Genomic DNA, 23,628 nt, shown 5'->3' on the forward strand with positions numbered 1-23,628 from the left:
TATATCCCAATAAAGATCCCATGTCCAGCCTAGAAAATACAAATTCTGAATCTATGGTAAAGAGAGATGGAGCAGAGGAGGTTAACTGTAACCTGTATAAAAAGGAAAAAATCTTCACACTCTTGATACTAAGCTAGTATCAAGAGTAAAACAAAAATACTGTATTTATCCTGCAACAAACAAAATGCAAACAGGCATGCAACAGTTTGTCAATCTGTTATGTTAAATTGACACTTACAATAAAAACAGGTTGACCGAGAAACACAAACTCTGCCAATCATCCTACTTCACAATATTTGGTTAAATCACTTCATTACTTTTTGAAGAGAAGGGTATTCCAATATGATAATATCTCTGGCATGTGCACCGACTATTTGCTGACTGACAAAATGTTGGTTCAAAGGCACGCTTATTCATTTGCTGATGTAAAACAATTGGAATGGATTTTAAGCTTTTATAGAAGACATGTTTAGTAGTTTGTATACACTATGATGCTAAATCACTAATGATGCAAAGAGAAAGATATGATGGGGAATCATCTGAAGCAAGCTGAGATGAGTGAAAGGGTGTAATACAAGTAAAAATTTAAAAAGTTACCAAAAATATGTTTGGTTTTTCTAACAAACATATAACATGATAAGCTCAAGGTATAAAGAGAGAAATACAGACAGTAATGTTTAATTGGGCTTTTCAGAAGAGTTATATGTTTAGTTGTGTGAGTCTTTTCATAAGATGCAGGAATCTGTTGGCTCAACACTGACTGTGTCTGTGTTTGTGCCACTTTCACATTTTTTCAGAAAAGTCACCCACAGTAAGAAAAAATACTTCCAGTGTGTTACTGACACCTCCCAGTTGCCAAATTGTTAACAGAAGCAAATCATTGTCACTGTGAATTCACAGAAAAAACTGTTTGAAACCAATAAATGATCAAACGTCTGTCACTCACACTTGCCACAGAGGCAAATTATATTAAAAACCACAAAGTCACACACCCAGAAGAGGGCAGATCTTTGACAGGTGTCTCTGCAACGACCACCGCTGCATTGTGTGAATGAATGAACCCACAATTGGTGACCCCTCCGTCTCACCAATAGGCTGTACGGCGTTGTAAAACACACTTAATTGAAACTCATCGCCACTGTGAGAGGTCCTTGAGCATGCAGCCATAACTGGCCACCAAAAACATAATGCAGTTTGCTGGAGCAGAATATGAGATTAGCCATGGACAGACACAAAGGTGCACACTCACACACTCACGTGCTTGCATAATCCTCCTGACTGAGAAAACAAACAAATCAAATGTATCCACCCCATAGTACAATGCTCACTATACAACAATGGCGTCACTCACCCTTCCCTGTTTTCATCTTCATCTGCGTTGGAGAGGAGCTGCGAGCCAGCCAGCGAGAGGTCAAGAGCTGCGAGGGGCAGATCTCTGTAGCCAAAACTCACCAGCTGGACCGGAGGAGCCAAGTACTGGTTCTCATCCTCCACTGGCTGCGAGATGATCTCTAAGTCCGACAGACCGGCCTGCTCCACTTCCCTAGTTACATGCCAACACAGGCAAAAGAAGGACAAAAGACACAAACACACATGCAAGCACAAAGAGGAGACAAAACAGAGAGAGGTATTACTAAAAACATATATTATTTTTTTTTTCTTAAATATGTGCAGAAATATTACATCTCACCGGCAAAATCATTATAATTGATGCTAGTCTGGATAAAAGGGTATGCCATGTCTGATTAATGTCATTCTCTGGTTAAATAAGTCTCAAAGAAGTCATCTTTTTTATTTATTTTTTACATTTCAGGTGAATATTTAAATAGTTTCAATATAAAACCCACACTATAATGACATTCATCAATTATAAAAGTAGCGGATATAGCCAAGATAACAGAGCGGAAGATAAGGACAGAAAGGGTCTTGTTGAAGAAGCATATACTGTACGTATGAGCACAAAAGCGGTGCAGATAAAAAAAAAGACTAATTATTCAGCCCAGCAACTTCACTAAGAACACATTCTTATTTACAGTGATGGCCTCGGGGAGCAAATGCAGGGTCGGGGAGGGTCACACACAAACACCCACTCAGCACCAGGGAGCTACTGAGAAACCACACAACCCTCCACTGTTGAGAACCAGAGGAGTTACAGGTATCCAGTGCCTTGCTCAAAGACAGAGATTACTGGGGGGAGCGTGTGTTACTGCGATTGTTCAGGTTTTCTCAAGCAGTCTGGAAATTTCTGCCATCGTTATGCAACAGTAAACCAGCTTAGTTCACAAACAATTGCACTGATGCAAGAGGAGGAGGGGACAAATTGAGGTCAGCTGAGTACTGAGAGGTAGATACTACCTGATATGTGATCATTTTACAGTATACATTGAAGACAATGTGGTAATAATTAAAGATTATTGTAGTAAACAACTATAAATGTTACACTGTAGATTGATGTCACTGCCAGATTCTGAACAATCTTTGAATCTTCATAATGTTTCTCAAAATAATTATTTAAATGTAACACCAGTATTATCCTAAGTTTGTAATGTTAACTTGATAATTGCAAATATTAAAAAAATATTATTTCTATCCAAGATATGCTTCTTAGCAAGTAAGCTAATTCAACTTAGTTGTGGAAGCTCGTCCTGAGCTAATGTTAGCTAGCGAGCTAATGTTAGCGTGATATAAAGTAGGGTAATTTCATTACACTGGCAAATACTCTTTCACATTATTGTAATTAAAGTAAATTTTCTAAAAAAATAAATAAATAAATCAAATCAACTCTGTGATATCATTTTTTCTGAGGTAAAACAAATGTGCATGCATCAAATGTTAAATAGTTTTGCTGTGTAAAATAATTAATGGTGATGTTAATCGCAGTTGATATACTGTACTGTACTGTATATACCTGCAAAAGTAACTGAAAGAAAATGCATTACATTTTTGACCCAATTGGAGTTATAATACATTACATCTATGGGATTTTGGGGAATACCTGGAATATATGAAATACTGAAATATTGACATAGAAACAGACCAGCGTGATATTTTCTGAATCATATGCATTTAAGAGTAACTTGAATACAATGTAATAGTATATGGCATTCAATTTATCTTAATGCAAATTCACTTTTTGTCAATATTTTCAATTTATTAGGTTTTAATGAATATAATTCAGAATGAGGACATTGATCAATTTAACAAGAGAATTTCAACAAGAAAGTTGAAATTAATTTGTGCTGTAAATGACGGGTTGGATGTTAATCTAATTATGCCAACCTTCCTTTGTGTTCATAGCAGCAAACCTTTGCCCTACACCCTTACCCACCAAGAGACTTTAAACCTTAATATGTAAACACATCAAAGCTCCTCAGTTGTGGGCCAGCAGAACATAACCCTGCGTGCCCACAAGCCCCAGTTGTGTAAAAGCTGGGCCATCTCAGTAGACCGTGGAGGTGGAAACAAATGCTGAGTGCAGCTGCAGACTGACTGTGTGTGCCCTGTGGTGTGTATTTTTAGACCAGAGCAGATGCTGGTGTATCATGTCTACTGTGACGTCATCGCCTCTCCCTTTGTCAGCTGAGTGGATCCCCACTCTCCTTCAAACGTCAAAGGAAGTCAAGAACAGGGTGAATGGGGAAGGGAAACTAGAGCAGGAGTGGGAGAAAAGAGGGATGGATATCAGGGTTTATACAAGAAGGCAGAGGGGAGGGCAATAAAGAAAAAAAGGATCTATGAACAATAAAAGCAGAGCAGATGGGGAAAAAAAGGATCTGAGAGACTGGGCTGGAACCCGAAAGAGGCGCAAGAGAAAGAAACAAGGGGTAAAGAGGAGCACAAAGGGTAAGGAGGAGAACTGGTGATGAGAAGAGGTCATACATAAAAGTAAGAGAGTGAAGAAAAAAAAAAAAAGTAGAGAGAAAAACATAAGGGTAGAGAAAGAAGGAAAAGGAGAAAAATAAAGTGGAAAACTAGAGAAGATTAGAAAGAAGAGAGGAGTAGGTACCTCCATTTACTTACAAATACAAATATTATATTCCAAACTTAACGGCAAAACCATGACACTGTTATAAGGACAGTACAAATCATAGACTCATGTTTTTTGTGCTTTTACTATGACATGATATTGCCAGTCTTTCTCTATTTACCTCATGGCTAAGGCACTCATAAAACACAAAGAATAACTGCAGCTTGATTGTAGTAATGGTTGTGTGCAAACAGAACACCAAGGGTATTCCCAGCAGCCATTTGCCATACACCGAGTCCGAATACACTTTTTCCACTTAGCGTTTCTGAAGTCCTCACTTCCTATCCTCCCTCTTCCTACAGTCATCCTCAGACTGCCGTGATAGACAGGACTGAGTGACCTAAAACATTCAGAGGAGAGGCACGCAATCTGACAGACAGGCATACCTTTAGGGAAGGATAGACAGGTAAACAGGACAGATAGATATGCAGGCAGATAACAGATAACCTCCCAACACACACACCATGACCTTATATCACGACACAACCATTAAAATATACAAAGATAATGTCAATGCTAAAGGACCTTTGATGGAATCTGGAGTGACCTGAGCTGTTGAAGGGCATCTTAATATCTGCGAGTGTGTGTGTGTGTGTGTGTGTGTGTGTGTGTGTGTGTGTGTGTGTGTGTGTGTGTGTGTGAGTGTGTGTGTGTGTGTGCGTGTGCGTGTGCGTGTGCGTGTGCGTGTGTGTGTGTGTGTGTGTGTTTGGCAGGACTGCCTGTTATGGGAATCATAATGACGTCAACAAAGCCACCAAGGCTGATCTGATCCAAACGTTGTGACCTCAACACTGGGAAGTAAGGATGTAACCAGCCAAATACAAGTTTTCTATGGAATATAACATAATAAATACATTTCTTCCACGTTTACCTAAAGCACCAAGCAGCTCCTAACTGAGCTAGAACCATAAAACTTAAACATCAGTGACCAACAAGTCTTTAAAAAGACTATGCTATGTTTTTGAGCAACAGCACTGTCAATTTGCATGTCAAAGTTTAACAAGATTGAAGAGGGAATTGCAAAAGTCTGATAAACTGTCTCAAGTGATGTGACTGGAGTCAACGTCCTTTGAGGCTGAAAACAACAAGTTTGAAAATGAAAAATATCTGGGGTTGTGGAGTTAGAATGAAATGAGTCAGACCTCTGTCTGCTCCTCATCTCTGCTTGAGGCTTGCGGCTTGAGGCTACTTCAGCCGCTACTAGCATAAAACACCCAAACCTCCGATTTAGCTCTCAGTGGTCCAGTAGCATTGTGGGTAATGTAGGCAAAAGGTTTTGACAAGTAAGAAGAATGCATGGAATATAAAAGATCATATATCTGGTTCTGCTGCATTGATTTGAACTGTCTGAAAATGTTAAATGAGTGCAATGCTAATCGGTGACGTACTCTTTTAACGGTAGATTTACAGTTCTATAAGACACTTTTACTAATCTATAGCGAAAGATACACAGATGAACTATGAAAAGAATCTGAGGTTACAAACTAAATCTATCGTTTAATATTAGAATAGTAGCGTCTGGAGGCCAAACACTCATAGAGGTGTTTCTTAATTATGTAAGTTAAATTAAGAAGGCCATGTAAAGCTCCAAAAGACACACAAAAGAAATACAACTGGCTCACGTTGCTATAGTGACACCTTAACCAGCAGTAAAGGTATAAAAAGAAAATACAACTGCCGTATAATGTAAGTGCAACCTGAACCAACAGCAAGGCAGAGCAGCCTCGACCCATTAAACCCACCAAGTGAACAAATAGACAGTTTGGGAGGTGAAACCCAACAGATCCATACAAGTAAAAAGGCACCAGCTGTAGTAATGTCACCACACCAAATCCACTGAACACAGCAACCAAATGAATAAGTCACAGCTATTGTAAGCAGGTGTATTCTCATAAACTGCTTCAGGTAAGTAAGCATGTGCTGCAAAGACCTTTAGCTGCACTCTCTATAGTATGGACATTCTGCAAAACCGAGGCCAGACTCCTCCATGTATCGTTTAAGATAAAACACATTTGAGAAAGTAGTGGTCAGCTTCACAACCAGTAAACCACGGCTAAATAAGAGCGCCAACTTGTTCTCCCAGGCCATCGAAAAAAATAGGTCGACATCATTGAAGCATGTTGACAACACAAAGGTAAATTACGACACACAATTACAAAATAACTGATGACTCTTCATAATGATATAATGATTAAAGTTAAGGGTGGAAGCTTCTTTAAAAAGTAGAGGTAGCAGTTCCCAAGAGTAGTCGTCTCCGCATGTATAGCATGCAACAGCAGCATTGTTTGTTTTTCATTAATAAAAACCCTCTTTTCAAAAAAAAAGTGTTATTGCAGTCTAGTCTCAAGAGTTGCTGCCCTCATCCCAATTTGATGGGATTATTTCCCTCGGCAAGAGAGCCTTACGTTTCTTTGAAGATACATACTCTATATAGTCAAAAGGAATAGTCACCAGAGGCAATATGTACTATATGAGTGAAGAAAATAGATATTAAAGTAAAAAACAGAACATTATATTGCTGTAGGTAGCAGCCTGTCTTGTCTACTCAGAAGATGTAATAATATCAGTCATGTAAGTACAATACAAACATACATACATGAAAGGATGAACAGAATGATAGATAGCAGCGCATGAGTTGTAAGAAAGTCTATAAATGTAAGTTTGAGATAGTCTGTCTAAAAATACGTTTTTGTATAAAAAACTGATTTTAAAGAGGACTTCAGACACAGTGAGAATTATATCCTCAAACAAGTTGTAAAGATGCAAGAATGTCTTGAAGTGACCGTTCTGAAGCAGGTTTTACAAGTGATCAATTGATGCAACAATTTGGCACTTATTTTCTTTTAGAGGCCCTGAAAACCTATTTACTCAACCCCTCTTTCTATGAGCAATGTGGTCCGACATAAACTCACAATTTTCTGCCAAAGTTGTAGGAGCTTTCTATATTTCAAAAGAGAGATTTGTGTATTTTGTCTGTGATTTTCTTGCTGGTGTGATTTGGGTGTATTTCTGAGCACAAATCAGGATTGAGCATCATTTAAATCACAATGTGATGACAGTTGTGGGATTGGCTGCTTATGTTGCCAGGCTACTGTCAGATTTTTGACTGTTAATAATAAATAATACCCATAGATGTTGTTGTTTTTAATGTGATTATTACATATTTATGAATATTTATGGTTATGGATAAATATGTAGGATTTGTTTTTCAGGGGCTTTAAAGTCTCACTCAACGGTAGTTTGAAAAATAACACCAAAAGAATTTGCATAAGTTATTAAGTAGAAGCAAAATCCCCCTAGTTATTCAGTTTTTCAAGCAAAACAGTTATGTTACATGAAAACATTTAGTGGCTTCCAGTGCAACATCACTATCACTGACTTAATTCTGCAACCAATGCTGCAATAAAAAAAAAATTAGCAATCAACAAAGGGATTGCAATGTATCATCATATTTCCACTACAGTAAATGTCAGGATGAACTCGTACGTTGTTGTATTGTGGAAGTTGTCAATGTGCCTCTATGACAAATACCTCTACACCTATTTTTTTGTCAGAGACTTAATTTACACTCTGAGACTGTGGATATGCAGTATGACGCCACAACGGGTTGACCTGATAGATGCTGTCCTCTCCACACTTCTCCTACACACAACATCTCATCCATACCACCTCTCACAGCACAGCAGCAGGTTTTGGCTCTCTTTCCAAACAATCAGGACCATACACATAACCACTCATGACAGACACAAGCTGTCCAGAGCCAGCCCGCCAGCTTACAGCTTACAGTAATGTACCTGGTGCGCTGCCTGGCTGCCAGTTGAGATATCGGGTAAAGCTGCTGACCCAGCTTATGGATTTGTATGATGTTCAGCAAAGTGTTCTTATGTGAAGCAATAGGGTTAGGCATGCGTTTTTAGGTATTTTGGGATAATTCAGGTAATGTCTTTTGCTACTCTGTTCCACTCGCAAAGACTTAAACTTCAGTCAAAGTTACATCAATGTTGCAATGCAATGTGAAAATGCAGACTAATTTTCAAAGTGGGCAGTACATCACAGCTCCTGATATTGACAAATAAAATGATACCCAGAAGAGGCAAATTAAACAAGCATGAATATGATGAAAATAATAATATGAACTTAAAAGCTCCTTGCACTAAAATGGTAACCTGTCCCGCCATATGGTTTGTTACACAGAACCATCTGAGAAGCCGTCAGTGGAAACAGTTTAGAAAAGGACAGGCACTTTCAATAAATATGTGGCAGGAAGCCAGTTTGGGGACGAGTAATCTTTATAAACAGATTCTGCATTTACATGTAGAATCCAAGTATTGGGGCAATGGGACCAGATTTTGGCACCGGAAGCATTCTGGTCTCTGTTTGTAGTCAGAGTAGTAGTGACTAATCACGTTGCAGCAAGCTTTGGTTGAATGCAGGTAAAACTCTCTGTATGGAGAGCAAAAGAGGTGGAATGCATTGGCCGTAATGCAATCTCAGAACCCACCGGCTTTCGTCTGACGATTTAGCTATTTGGTTAAAAAATTAGCATGTAAATGGGCTATTACACGTTGTCTCTCAACTCCAACTCCAGATTGGAATTCCGATGTAAACAAAGAGCAGCACACAGAAAAGGAAGTTTTGGCCCGGATATCTGCTGGCCACACTGGAACCCCAGAAATATAGCCCCTTGCACCCAGAGGCTTATCTGTTGTCAGACCGATAGCCAATGGATTCCTAGATTGATCGGTCAATTGTATTGTTCTTTGCTCTTCTTTTCAATGACAAAATACTCTCCAGTTCTGATATAATTGATGCTATTGCAGCATCTACGCTAACAGTCGCCTCTTTGTGTTGTCTCGCACACACCTAAGACATGCCTGTAGCTGCCAGTAGCTCCTCACAGGACACTGATTGGTCGGTGCTCTGGCTCACCGAAGACTAAAGCATTACTTGCCTGACAATTTTCACATGATCTAGTGACAACCTAAGAATCAAGCTGCCAGGCAAAGTAAATAAAACAGTGCTGTTCTGCAGACCATCCAAATAGTACAAATAGTACAAATATAAATACAAGTATATATAAGTTTTTGCCATCTTACATACAAATATTGACCTTTCTGAGTATTCCCGATGTTCTTATCTTACAGAAAGTGGCAATTTCAAAATTCTCAAAAACATTATTTTATGAAAACATTAAAAAGACTGTGACTGCAGAAGAGCACCCACAGGAAAGAAGTGATATTCAGGGGAGCAGGATTCCCTGGGGGTGATAAAAGTACATCGTGGACTGTAGAGTTGTGGGCCAGGTAGGAAAGGTCATTATGTGACAAAAGTTGCTCAAGGGACTTCACTGACCAAAACAGAAGGTCATGAAAGTAACTGGGAGCCACTGGCGCTGAAGAATGTTCTTCCTCCAACAATTGGAGGTGTCTCGCTCATGACCCTTGTGACACCTATGCAATAAGACAGACTTACAAGCAGCCCTGGGGAAAAGAAAAGCAACACTTTGGCTTTGTTTGTTTAATAACAAAATTAGCATAAGCTCCTTATGAACATCAGCATGTCAGCATTGTCAGAGTGAGCATGCTAGCGCTAGCAGTAAGATCAAAGCATTACTGCTGTACATCAGTACAGCTTAACATAGCCGCTAGCCTGGCTCTTGCTTAAGGGCCATCTCTCTACTACTGGATAACATATAAAGCCATGAATATAAAAAAAACCCAACTCCAGAGAAAGAAAATCCTGACAAAAACTGTACGGACATTCTGATTACTTTTGAATTAATTTGGCTTCAAAGTGCTCAGAAGTGAACTCAGAATGTTAATACCCTGTTTAAACTTTTATTGGACACTTTTCATAAATCCTAAATTCCACCTACACTTTGCATTATGAAAATATGATCTACTTTCCTCTGAATGAGATCCACTAGATAGCAGTCCTATTAGCAGTGATGCAGTGTTTGAGTACCTTGGGTACTGGATATGTGTATGTCAGGTAGTATTTAGTCTAGTACAGCTGAAACCCATGAAATATGTGCAAATATGAAATAAATATCTGAGTTTGTCTGCTTTCATGTTTTGACATTGATTATGAATATATGCATCTATCGAGAAAATTAAACCTATACAAAATTTGAGCCATTATTTCCACACATTACATCAAACTAGGTGTTCCGCTACTTATCCCCTCCCTTTGAAAAGCCCAATGCCAGCTTTGAAAATAAACTTTCTGTGGGAATAAAATTTCCATCCAGGCATATTTCATCCTGAACCACACGCCACAAAACCCCAGTGGACCAAAAGTTCAACACACACACACACACACACGTTAGATTAGGCTGTCTGACCACAACGCCTGAGGATCTAAAACACATCCAAAACTTGGCCAGAACATGGAGAAACGAAGCAGATGTTCTCTGCTCCCACCAGCTGCTGTTGGGAACTTTGGAGAAGCTGGACATCATTGTGTATTAGTGTTACAGACTCATCACATATGAGTAAGTACACTGGTTGTGGAACAAGAATCACTGCAAACTATATCTCAACTTAGTTCGACTCAATGCCTAAAATTTGTGTCTTGGTGACAACAGTATATAGAAATTTCACACTTGCATGTTTGTTGTCGCGCCATAAACTAAAGACATGTCTTTTTCTTGCTGCTAAGAGAGTTAAGACAGTGAGTAATTTTCGTCTTTGCTGCTGACTCACATCGTAATATGGATTCCACATCAAAAGATGAAGATGAGGCAAAAGAAAAACTGTCAACTTTCACCTATGGGACATCCTCTGGCATCCAGATTAAACAAGGCTAAAACAGTGATACCTGCAGAATAACAAGACTTCACCTCACCTTTCTTATCGGTTGCCTTTCGGTCAGTGTACACCTTGGTCAATTCACCCACCAGGGTTTTCAAGGCAATAGCATCGAAAACAGTACTTGATGTTTAACAGTGTTCATGTTGTAGTACAAAACACTTGTCAAATCTACAGATAGAATTTACAGATTGCTTCAGGTAATTTCTTACAACACCCCATTCAACTTCCAGAGGAACTTTTGTAATTTCATGCCAGTGGATATTAATGAAGTCTGCCAGGCACATTAGCTCATTAATAATATTACAGATTAAACTATGATGAATTGGTGGACTGCACAATGGACTGTTCTGGCCCTGGTGTGACCAGTCTCTTATCTGACCTTTACAGATACAAGCTGTATAAGACACAGGAGACACAGAGACCCTCGTGGGGCAAGACTAAGACAGCAGATGAACATAAGCCTTATTCACAATAGAGAGGTCTGTGGACCTTTTTACACTGTGTCAGTTTCCAATAATAGATTTTTTCATATAAAAAAAGCAAAGAAGAGGCAAAGTATATCCTGTACTTCTATAATTATAGTGTTGCCTGTTGCATCTTGAGCGTTATGCAGCATTCATAGCAACAGCTGTTATCTTTTTAAATTGTGAATGTTTAATTCAGTAAAGACTGAGTGAATAATTAGAATTATAATGGCATTTCCAGGAACAAATTTACTGAAGGGAGACTTTCCCCGCAGATGAGACTGATTAGTTTGAAAATGACAATGTTATGATGATATATTGAGAATGAAGCTGTAATGATATAGGTGATAGGTGAAAAGTCAGGCAAGGACAGCTCAAAATGTCATCAAAGATAACATTTGGAAAGTAATCATTTTCTGCAGAACCAATACTATACTAATACTTTATTTTTGAGACTTCAAGTACTTCCTTCCATATGATTTTGAATGAAGTACTTCTACTTTTAATTTAGTATTTTTACACTGTTATGCTCGTACTTAAATAAAGGATCTAAGTACTTCTCCCACAACTGAAAATAAGAGACTGATTTGACAGAACAATAATTCACAATCTACTTGTACTTTTAAATCCAAATATGAATGTTCATGACGCTGAGAATATGTCAGACTCTTGACATAGAATCAAACACTAATTTGCGTAAAATACAGGTCTGTTTTCCTAATAATGACTATTATGTAGTAGTAATATTAGAAGTAGTAGTAGTAGTAGTAGTAGTAGTAGTAGTAGTAGTAGTAGTAGAAGTAGTAGTAGTACTAGTAGTAATATAAATGACGTTCATACTGTACATCCAGTGCTACTACCCTATAAACACCAAGATTTTTGCACATCTGGATGAATAATAAAAAGAGGAATTCAAATGTTTGTTTCTCATTAAAGATGTTTTTTATACTGTATCTTAACAACATGCTCATCAGTCTTCAAGAGTAAAAGCTTCTTTCTGGTGAACTGTCAAAAGCAACTGTGAGCAATAGTCATCTGTTTCAGGATGCATTTCACCTCAAAAGCAGCATGATATGACATTGCTACTGAGACCCGCTGAGCTCTGTATGGGACCACGAGCAGAACAGGTTCTCTTATAAAAGCACAAACGGAGCAATGATTTAGGGCTATTCATCTAGGTCAAGAGAATAAAAGCAGCTAGTTAACATGAAACAAACTAGAGAGTCATGCTATGTCAGCAGAATCATGAGTTAACAAAGAATAATGATTTTCAGTGTTCTCCCTTACGTCTTTACTTTGTCTCCACACACAATCACAAGCATACACACAAGCTACAGCACGTTCCCTCTTCAATGCATCAGCTGTTCTCACTACGCACTTGGAGAGCACAGTTTAAAAATGGAAAGCTGGGAGAAAACTGGGGGTGGATAGGAGTTGTTGGAAAAATGTGTTAATTCATAATAGACACGGAGAATAATAATCTATACTGTATGTTGTTCCACAGGGAGGATTAACATAGTGACCTACGGCTGCAGAATGGACGCTCTGTAATCAGCATTGTGCAGGTTTGTTTCTGCATCTCAGTGTGTGTCTGTGTTTAGCATTCAGAGTGACGAGGGTCAGAGGCACCTCAACGATAGCAGTGTCTGTGTTAATAAAGGTCATTATTGTAGGAAAGGGAGGCACAGAAACCTGGGAAACAGTGAAAGAGAGGAGGCTGTGTGAAGAGAAGAAATTGAGATTAAAAAAACAGAGGCATGCTGAGAAAATTAAGTGTAAGGAAGAGGAAGGAATCCATAAGAATGTGGTCCATGTCCGACGGCACTCCCTGTTAACTATTTTGCATCTCTGACATTTGGCCATACATTTTTATAGGTTACACTTTGACCCATTTTCTTTTGCCATATGTAGAAGAAGAAGAAGAAAAGAAGCGTTGGTTTGGAAAACAAGAAGAGAGTGTGGAAGACAAGAAGAAATTGACTGTACTCACTCAGCGTTTGCCATGATGGTGGCTGATGGAGGGGGGAGAGATGTGGAGATGGTTGTCACAAGGTTTCCACTCAGTTCTGGATGTTTTAGTGCTGCAGTTCACCTTTTCACCATGTCGAACCTGGGAAGAACATGGCCATTAATGCAAGATAAGAACCTATTTTAAAAGTTATTGCATAGTGATGCAAACATAGCAAGATTCAGAAATGTTACATACAGGTCCAATAATAATCTGGGTGGCTGTCTGGTGACGGGTTTTGCAGCATCACAACTTCTGATATTAGGGGCATTCCATAAACATTTTAAGAATATTGGATAGCCAAATGAAGCCCCTTCTGAACTCCATCCCATAGGATATGTTTCTTTTATCTGGCGATGAAAAATATGACATTGCTTTCATCACATGCGTGACAAGCCATGAGGAAGCAGTTTGAGGGATTGTCCTAAGGTATGGTCAGTGGCAGTGGTAAATGTCAGACTAACAGAAACCCCAACCCTTCCAGCTTTATAGGTCAAAAATGTTTTTGAAAAGTTGAATACAATAAAAATGTACAAAACAATAGATTATATTAACTATAGTGCCTTAGCTATACTCCACATAGTCACCAAAAGACTGTTGTAACCCCAAACTTAAGGGAACTTTTGCAAATGTAAACTTTTAATCACACCCTTAAAGCATGTATATGCTTACAGTTCTGGGATTAAATAATCAACACAAACATGTCAGACTTTTCAATTCCTGCCATCAGAGTAATAAATGCATCCGTGACAAAAACTGATTTACTTGGTATCAGATTCCAACTACTGAGAGCTCCTCGCTGTACATAAATTAATTATTTATTCGCAGCAAAGGACCTACCTGTGTGAGATTTACATTGTTGACGGGTAATCGTGCCTCCCGCTGCCCCCTTGCTGATAGTAATGTCTCCCTTGGTGATGATCAGAGTAAGTGAAGCAGCAGCAGGCTCGCAGTGTGTGTAGGCTGCAGCTATCCTTAGCACTTGTGCATTGGACGAGCACTGCTGCTGCTGCTGCTGCTCCCAATTGCGCTGCTTGGATTTCAGTGCAAAACCAAAAGAGGGTCTGAAGCATCGTCACTCGTCAAGATCATATTAGCATCATTCAAGTGTCATTCAGATTGCGCAAATCACGACCCTTTTAAGTGCAGTCTCCTCTCCTGGCTTTGGAGCGGTGAGGGGTTTGCGTGTGCTGCCTCAGATCCAGGTTCCGCTCCTCAGCCGAGGGTTTCCCCGGCGAGCGCAGCGGGGAACCCTGCGAAAGGAGCTGTCCAGGTGCTGAAGCGAGCCCGACGAAGCCTCGGCTCTCCAACCTTCCTTCCCCCTTTCCACACAGCAGCGGCCGGGGAACACAATATTATCCAAACGCCATCAAAATATTGACGTTTTCGTGCCGGAGACTGACAGTAGCCAATGAATCGTGTGACATTTGCATCGCTCCGGTCACGACATAGCAGTCTAAAAATATTGGCTGTGGGGTGGACGCGTGTGTGTGTGTGTGTGTGTGTGTGTGTGTGTGTGTGTGTGTGTGTGTGTGTGTGTGTGTGTGAGATAGAAAAAAAGCCCGAGAGTAGATTTTCTCAGTTCCCGATTGAGGCCAATTTGAGAGCGGATTATCGCCAGATGATTTTATTAGCTTTACGCCTGGTAGATCGTCCCTCTCCGTGTCATGAGCGGGTTTTTAGTTTTTTTATGGTTTCCTAAAATAAAGATACTATGGGAATATAAATTGCCTTTACAGCAATTGGCTTAACCATTTGTCATTCATCGGGATTAGCCAGTCGATGGTTAAACCGCACATCAATCAATCTCAAGCGTCTCTTTCTTTATTTAGGCACGCCTGGACGTGGGCTGCTGAAGATGTTATAGGCTGAGGCTCACATTTCAGGGTGTGCGCAAATAAGGAGAAGTGGTGATATGAATTAATAGTAGTAGGCCTGTAGTTACAACTGAGGAGGGCTGCGTAACGCCCCGCGTGTTGAGGGACTGGGTCTAAAGTTGCTGCTGCCGCTGCTTTGGTTTTAACAGCGGAGTTGAAGAAAAATAGGAAAAGTCACAAATCTAAGTATTGAATGAATTTTATTGAGCACATGAGCAGAACAGATAGCCTATTATTTGGCACACATGTAGAAAAGTGCATCATCACCAAAACAAATTTGTCCTATGGGCCAAAAACAAAATACAAAAGAGGACTTGTCATTATTTTTTCAAAAATCAATATATTGGAATTTTCTCAAAAACATCAATTCTTGCAACAATCACTGTGGCAGCTTTTATCAGAAAGCTTAACTTCAACATATAGACAACTACCTGATCAACAAACACGCATACTGGAAATTGCACCTTCATGTCATCAGAATATTCTTCTTAGTGAGGAAAAAGTATGGCAACAATCAATGACAGGGCCATCTAGAAAATAACACATGTATAAAGAAATAATTGATGTTATTCTAATATTCTATTGTATAAAGGCATGAGAAATATTTGGAGATCATTTAGAGTCTCAGGCTGTATCATCAGGATTTCGAAAATAACCGTTACTACTTATTCATTTAGAAAGGATACCAAATACATCATCGTTGGCCAATTTCTCACATTTTTTTCTAACCTTGGAGAGTATAATGTGACAATTATTTCCTAAAGTTAGACATTTTATTTGAGGTGAAATTGAGAGTTTCTGTTGGTCCGTGTCACTTCCACAGCCAACAGGGCAGCCGTTCTGCTTTATTCTCTCTTCTGTTTTAGGGGAACTTTTTCCTTTTAGACTGCAAGAGATGCAATAACCATTAAGCCCAACCATCAACAGTTGGAAGTATAGTAGATATGACCTGACATGGACAAAAAAAAAGAAAGAGGCACTGTAAGATTCTGACTGATGCCCAATTGAACCATAACCTATAGATATCTTGCAAAAGAGTATTAATTTGTAGGCGCGTTTATTTTTTTGTAAAAACCATAACTGTAAAACCTACGTAACAAGGAATAGCATTTAAATCAAGATTGCCTTGATTGTGTGGAAGAGGGACCACACTCATACTTGCATGAATAAAAAGTGCCTGCGCTGAATCACCAACTACAACAATAGCTTGTGGGACACACGAGTGTATATTTTAACTTACCTGCAAAACAAACAGACCATGAGGTGAATGTCAGTGGGTAAGATATGCCGTGAATATGGGCGAAATTTAGGAAAAATATATACACATATATTTTACAAGAGTGCTCTATCACATTTGAATACTAATAATATTAAAACTTTGTGAGACTTACTAGTTTTAATATGAAGCCGTGTTTACACACACGGTCTCAGAGGGACACAATTTCCCAAATGATGCCATTACATTGGCTGAAGGGACCATTGTCCTGCTTTATGAGCAGAACTGGTGACTGCAATATTCTGAGACTTAATGCGAGACTGTACAAAAGGTTTCTTGTTCCCAACTTGCTGTTTTCTTTTACTACTGTGTGGTTATTGTGACTGCGGGTCAGTCCGTCAGCCTAAATGCACCAGGGTCATAACTGTAGTGTACTGATGCTGCAGACTGTCCGTGTCAGTGTCGCACAGCGTGTAGTCGTCTTTAACGATTCGGTCGCAGCCAATCTCGCCGTTGCCAAACAGGCCGAAGAGCGGGGTGTTGGGGAACACCTTGTGAAAGGCGTCGGCCTCTACATTGGCCTGGTTGTGGTAGTAGTTCTGGCCTCTCCCCACGCAGGCGAACATGAACCCTAGGGTGTTCCTCTCGGGAATTTTGGCTGCTTTTAGCCGCCGGATCGTGGCTTCGGCCGCCTTTGGGTTGCCGACGTCTTGGTCCAAGAGCACAGATGCCCCCTGCACCTTAGGGCCACTCAAGGCCAGACCCACCACACCATATGCCCCCTGGCTACAGCTACGGAGGGAGAAAGGATGGGAGAGTGAAAATGCAGTAATAAAAAAAAAATTAAAAAGCCACTGCTAATTCAACTCTGCAACTGCTGAAATGATAACTTCCCTTGTTCATCTATAAATTTAATCAAAGTATTAATCATTTGCAATTGACCCTTCCTAAGTCCCGCCCCTTTACACTCTGTGCTCCAATAAGACGCCCTGCATGATTTTGTCTGATTTCATTCCTTTGGGTATATTATCTCTGTAAGGCAAAAAAAACACTTGATTTCAATGAAGAACAGTAACTCACCAGTGTCTGGGAGGAGAGAAGACACTTTCTACCAGCCCTCCAGCAATGAGTGCTTTGCTCTTGGCCAGAGGCTCCAGTATCTGGCTGAGGAAGTGCACTCCTCCAGTTTTATATGCCTCATAGACAAATATCAGTACCACACGCAGCTCGGGGTTGTCAACTAGTCCTGGAAAGAAAGTACAACAAAAAAAAAAAAGATTAATAGAAAAACAAGTTCTGGAAGATTTTCCAAGTTTTGCATTTCTCTGTTTAGATTGTTGAATTATTGCTCTAACACTCACCTGCTTCTTTCAGAGCGGTTGTGGAAATGGACTTCTTGCAAAAATGAAAGGGCTTGATGTGGACACCTTCTATGCTTGGGAACATGATGGCAAAGCCAGCCTCCCCCTCCTGGTACTCCTGAGGAAGGCTGGAGTAGGAGCCACTGGGAGTTACTGCACAGAGTAGCAGGCATGAGGTAGAATGTTAAGTTATCGATGCTAACCACAAAAAAAAAAAAAAAAGCAAGAGGAACAGTGGTCACTAGTATACCCTCGCCATTGTTGACTGAAGAACAAACTACAGCCTCTGAAAGACCAGACAGCAGGCATGATTGTACTACCATTAATCAATGGCTTTAAAGGCACTTCTAAACAGTTTAGCAGACCAATGAGACCGTACAAATGAGAAAACATTGTGCTATGTCGTCATTCATTTACAAGATTATAAGACATTCACCAGCACTCGTACACCTTTCAGATGTTAGGGTTTACAGTGCAGCTGAATTTGTACATTACAGAAAACATTTCCCTGTATTCAAAATGAGCAAATTCAGCACATTAGTATCTCATTCATCCCCATCCTCCAATGTGTCACAGTTTATGGAATTCATAAGCAGTTATGCAGAAATACAACGTCTAGGTGTATCACAAGTCATCTTTATAATACTGTGCAAACCCATTACCAATATGCATAAATAAGAAGATGTACTGGGGGCTATGTGGCAGACTTATTACAAGTAATTTATAGATTTTGACCTAATCCAATCAAAAGATTTAATTCAGTTGAATTAGATGTGTGTGGCGACCTTGTGTGAGTGTTGTCACAAACAGCTGAGGCTGCCATTACACCTGATCAACTACGGGAGCCTGATCAGCCATCATCCTGAGGAATGAGAGCATGGCTGATGGAGAGTCACTTCTCCGCAGGCTTGTGATTATATGGAAAAATGGGGAGCAGAGCAGCACGCCGACGAGGCAATCTATCAGAGGGAAGCGCCGGCCACTAGTGGTGCTTTACAACTAGGCAGCAGCAGTGGAGATTAATAGCAGTCCTCTATGCTGAAAGGTGAACTATTCCTCTTTGATATACCCAAGACACCTGGTTATCCTTCATTGTTTCTGGAGTAGCCTAGCAGGATGAACATGCTAGGACACATATTTGAACCAACATATTTTGAAAGCTCAAATAAAGAAACTACCCATGTTTTTGGGGGGTGAGGTGGGGAATGAATGGGGAAATATGAAAGCGACAGAGAAAAGGAACACTTACAGACTACGCCTGGTGTGGTGATGCCCATGATGTCACAGCCTTTTGGGAAGAGCAGGTTCAGTTCTTCAACTGTGTCTGGACTGTGGCGATTCTTTTTGGCTTTAGAGTAGTCGAGAAAGAGAAAAAAAACAACAACAACTATTATTGAGAAAGGTCACTGTTTTGTATACTTATTATTTTAATATGAAACATAATACACCAGCAAAGCATGACAAAAAATCCTCAACTATTTAATGTCACAACAACATGAGCCACTGAAGCTGCAGTGATGAAGAGGAACAATGGTCACAAGTTGAAGCTAACCAACAGGGAACAGATAACGGACCAGCACCATAATATGACCAAACTCTGCATCAGTAACTAATTCACTAAACAGTTATTATGGCTACTGCACACATAACGTCATTTATATTGTTTAATGATTAGTCTGTGAGGCCCTTATGATTTTAAGCAGTCTGGCCCATATTAGTGGCTTCAAGTTATCATTGTGGTACCCATAAACACAATCCAACGTATGCTGTATTTTAGTAATAACTACATATCAAAATAGATGTTCAAATGTGTATGATTTCAAATGTATAGGATTCTTACAATTGAGGTTTTTGGGCTGTTCAATGGGATTTGTCATTTTGTATTCAATTCTGTATTTCTAAACCATCTTGAATATTAGTTATCCATCATTTTAAAGTTAAATCTATTTAATTTATATTGCCAGTATCACAAATTTGTCTCAAGGGGCTTTAACATCTGTACAGAATAAAACACTCTGTTCTCTGATCCTCATTCGGATAAGGAAAAACTCTTTTTAAGCTTTTGTCAGTTCTAATTCCATTAATCTGTCAAATGTTTAACTTATGTGTAAAACACAATAAAAGTTTCTATATGCATCCCAAATCTATTTTCAGCATACAATACATCTACTAACACACAACTATTGTACTGTTATGATGCAACATAATTCATATAGGACTCCAGTGGTAGAATGTAATTAAGTGCATTTACTCAACTATTGTACTCAAGTACAAATTTGAGGCACTTCTCCTTTGCATTAGTTCCATCTTATGCAACTTTATACTTCTATTCCACTACATCTCAGAGACAAAGATTGCACTTTTTACTCCAATACATACTGTCTGACAGCTTTAGTTACTTTTTATATTATAATTATTTCATACACTTCCTGTGCAGTGAAAACTATGCATCTCCAAATGTGTTGGTTTTGAATGTTGGTGATTAACTGAATGATGAAGACTTCCTCTATCCTCCGACCTCTTAAGGTAAATGAACAACTTTAAAATGGATGAGCTGGAACATGCATCTTCACAGAGCTGAAAACAGGGCTGAGCTCATCAAAGATTAACTTTTTGGACATACGTGGTTCTCACAGGACAGCAACAAATTTATGATCTTAGAGAATATGATGCTTTGTTGTAGATTAAACTATCCAGCAGTTTATAGGAGTTACAAATAGCGCAATCTTACACATCCACAGGATTAAAATACAATATATACATTAACATGTGAATTTAAAAAATGCATATAAAATAGTACAACATTGACTCGTTTGTTGATACTTACATATGTTTTACTTAATTAAGGTTTGAATGCACGTTTTCTTAATGTAGTGGAGTTTTTTTCCCAGTGTGGTACTAGTACTTTTACTTAAACCAACCATCAAAACACTTCTTGCACCATTGTTTTCCATTAACACAACTCAAACAATTGTGCATGACACAGTACTTGTGCAGTTACCCGACATATTCTGCCAAATGAACACAATAAAGCAGAGCTTACCAATATCTAATACCAACCTTTATTCTGTCTATAGCAATATGCTCGTCCAGTGAAGCCCTCACAGTCTACCAACGTCAGAACTGTTTTGGGCACAAGAAACACTTTCTGGAAAGAATCACAAGTAAAGGGCATAATGTTAAAACAGTGTTATCTGGATACAATACATGACCCGATAATATTCCACACTTTTTGTTACTTAAAAATACATTAGAGTGAACACACGTTTTTACCCCAGGACTACAAAAGAGATAATTCCTGGCTGAGCATGAACAATTTCTATCATTAGAGTGTTACCCATGATCCTTATCAATACTGTGCTAACTGCACATGTGCCAAGTAACGTTACAGGTCTTTAAACATCCCAAAAAACGTACCTCCACCTCCTCAGCCAGGATGCTGCAGAGGACGTGGGCCTCCGTGTTGGACGGCCCACAGGCTGACACCCAGGTGAGGTGCTGCTGAGTCCTCAGCACTCTACGGGCACAGTTCCTCCACAGTCTGCACACACTGAGAACCACAGACACAGACAGATGTTAGCTACCGGCTAGCGACCGTTAGCTTGGGAACGTTAGAAACTTGTTAGCCTTTAAGTTCGTGTTTGTGTCAGAAGAACACGATTGGGCAGCTGCAAGCAAGTGCAAAAACTACAACACCCTAGCTGCCACATTGACTTTCTAACTGCCCGATATGTCTGTGGAAAAAGTAGTTTCACTTCCATTCGATAGCCTTTGAACGTTAGCGAAGTTAACTGTTGAGCATACAAACATTTCCCGCTACCTTGCGATCCGGAGCAGCGATTTGGTCGGTACGAACATCAGAATTCGCTCAACCACTTCGGCGACATTGCTGAGTACGTATGTAGCCTTGCTGTCTTCTAAAGAAGCGGCAAATTCTTCATTTTCACCCATATTTTGCTCTCAAGTCGTCGTCGGTGTTTTACGGCAGACTACCCAGCTACGACCTTTCACCTCTGCTCCTCCACCGCTACGACACAGCGCCCCCAGCGGCGAGGAGGAGCTGCGGCAGTTTAAAGTCTCCCCCTACAGCTTCTTCTTCTTCTTCTATTGTTTTTATTGGCGGTTGGCAAACAACTTTTGGGTGCTTTACCGTTATCCACTAATCTGGAGCGTGAACTAAGGATATAAATTATCTAATTCGAAAAACAAACGAAAATCATAAATACATTTTAAAAAATTCTCAAATTCAATTCATTAGTCTTGTTGACTAATACTCCAGAAGAAGTCTCCAACATTTGTCACTGAAGCTTTTCTTTAGTACATTACTTATACTTTCCTCTCCCATCTCTCTTAGACCATTTTTCAAAACTTCTCTCGACTCATACCTCTGACATGACAATAAAACATGGTCCACAGTTTCTTCTTCTTCACAAACTTCACACTTTCCATTATTATGCTTTCTAATAACATAGAGGGAACTGTTAAGACCAGTATGGCCATTCCATAGTCTTGTCATAATCATCTCCTCTTTTCTAGTTTGTCCACTAGATCCTGCACTCACAACCAATGGTTTATTTTTAAACAGATATCTTCCTTTGCTCCCTTTATTCCATTCATTCTGCCATATCTTTTTGATTTGTCCCTTAATCACCACTTCAACTTCTGACTTACTTATATTTACGTGAACTTTATTTCTCCCACTCTTCAAAGCCAAAAAAATCCAAAAATGTCAAACTCGTTAGCACTGCACATGAGTCTGATGCAATTACCACTCTCTCTGGCCTGACGTCCTCTACCCACTGTAAGACAATAACTATGGCCATCATCTCACATGTAAACACAGATAAGTCATTGCTGAGTCTTTTCCCACACTCATAATGAAATTCTGGGATTATTGCTGCTGCTGCTGCTGCTGCTGCTGTTCTACCAGTTTTAGGGTCTTTAGATCCATCTGTATAAATCTCTATATAATTGTAGTAATTCTTCCTGATGTATGACTTGAAGATCTTACAGTTTCCCCCATGTTCATCTCTTATCAGTTCAAGGAGACCAAGATCAATTTCTGGCTGCGGCAGTAACCAAGGAGGAATAGCTGGCAGAACCACAGTTGGAGAATAACTCCTATCCAGCAACCCTAATTCACTAGCCTTCTCCTTAGCAACCCAACCAAAGCTCTTTGTTGGCCTTTTTTCATGTTCCCAGCATGGCTCAATTGCATTTATTGTTGGATGGTTGTTATGTCCTTGTAAACTGACCCAATATGTCATCATGATCTGGATTCTTCCAATGGCATTTCCCCCATTTGTACCTGCAATGGCGGCACCGATGTTGTTTGCAATGTTACATGCTCTCCAGGATAATTTTTATTTTAAATATGAGCTTTAAAATGTAGCATTATGGTGTACTCTGAGAAGAAAATTAAGTGATAAGACATTTACTTTAAGCAAAAAACTAATATAGTATTCAGTTATTAATCAGTATTTCAGCTCTTGAACCCTGTTACTGTATGGCTTAATATTAATGGACTTCTACTGTTACTGTTAGAATTGTAGCCTATCTTCTATTTGCAATTAATATGTATTCAATCCAGGTCAATTATTTCAATTAAAATGATATGATATGCTACTACGATTCCTGACTCGTTTATTTTTCCGTACTTTAGTCCAGTTATTGTAATCCATATCCTCACTCACCCTCTCCATCACTATTCCCTCCCATCCTTAGTTCAGTCATAGATCAGTTTATGCACAATCCGCTGATACTATATTTCTCCAAACTCTCCGTCAGTGAGTTACTTCCTGAATCACTTCCGGCTTCGATAACGCTGAGCTCACCCGAAAAAAAAACTCCGCTCTCTATACTG

At 39.5% G+C, this 23,628-nt stretch overlaps 2 protein-coding genes across 2 annotated transcripts in view; both read right to left on the minus strand.

Annotated features, from left to right (window-relative positions):
* The window catches only part of LOC137887898 (transmembrane protein 266-like), a 47,009-nt gene extending 32,030 nt beyond the window's left edge, over positions 1-14,979 (minus strand). Inside the window, exons 1-3 of the mRNA XM_068731145.1 lie at positions 14,152-14,979; positions 13,294-13,413; positions 1,352-1,543 (exon numbers count right to left, since the gene is read on the minus strand). Coding sequence (XP_068587246.1) covers positions 1,352-1,543; positions 13,294-13,307 — 206 coding nt within the window. The 5' untranslated portion in view covers positions 13,308-13,413; positions 14,152-14,979. The remainder of the gene's footprint in view (positions 1-1,351; positions 1,544-13,293; positions 13,414-14,151) is intronic.
* Positions 14,980-15,369: 390 nt separating this feature from the next.
* On the minus strand, positions 15,370-21,757 carry fbxo22 (F-box protein 22). The gene is made up of 7 exons (XM_068731095.1): positions 21,586-21,757; positions 21,183-21,315; positions 20,826-20,913; positions 19,015-19,113; positions 17,766-17,918; positions 17,485-17,650; positions 15,370-17,196 (listed from the first exon to the last, which is right to left on the minus strand). Exons 1-7 carry the CDS (start codon positions 21,714-21,716, stop codon positions 16,803-16,805), a joined length of 1,164 nt encoding a protein of 387 aa, XP_068587196.1. The 5' UTR covers positions 21,717-21,757; the 3' UTR covers positions 15,370-16,802.
* Between the last annotated feature and the right edge of the window lie 1,871 nt (positions 21,758-23,628).

This window comes from Cebidichthys violaceus, unplaced genomic scaffold, assembly GCF_023349555.1.
Source record: "Cebidichthys violaceus isolate CVI_PGR_0920_01 unplaced genomic scaffold, fCebVio1.0.p SCAF_5, whole genome shotgun sequence".
NCBI lineage: Eukaryota > Metazoa > Chordata > Actinopteri > Perciformes > Stichaeidae > Cebidichthys > Cebidichthys violaceus.

What these genes read in the sequence shown, in the direction of transcription:
- fbxo22 (XM_068731095.1), bottom strand. Translation starts at nt 21,716, where the DNA reads ATGGGTGAAAATGAAGAATTTGCCGCTTCTTTAGAAGACAGCAAGGCT. An exon ending in TCGCTGCTCCGGATCGCAAG is followed by an intron (nt 21,316 to 21,585) that starts GTAGCGGGAAAT and finishes TGTGGTTCTCAG; the next exon opens with TGTGTGCAGACTGTGGAGGA. An exon ending in TTGCTATAGACAGAATAAAG is followed by an intron (nt 19,114 to 20,825) that starts GTTGGTATTAGA and finishes ACTACTCTAAAG; the next exon opens with CCAAAAAGAATCGCCACAGT.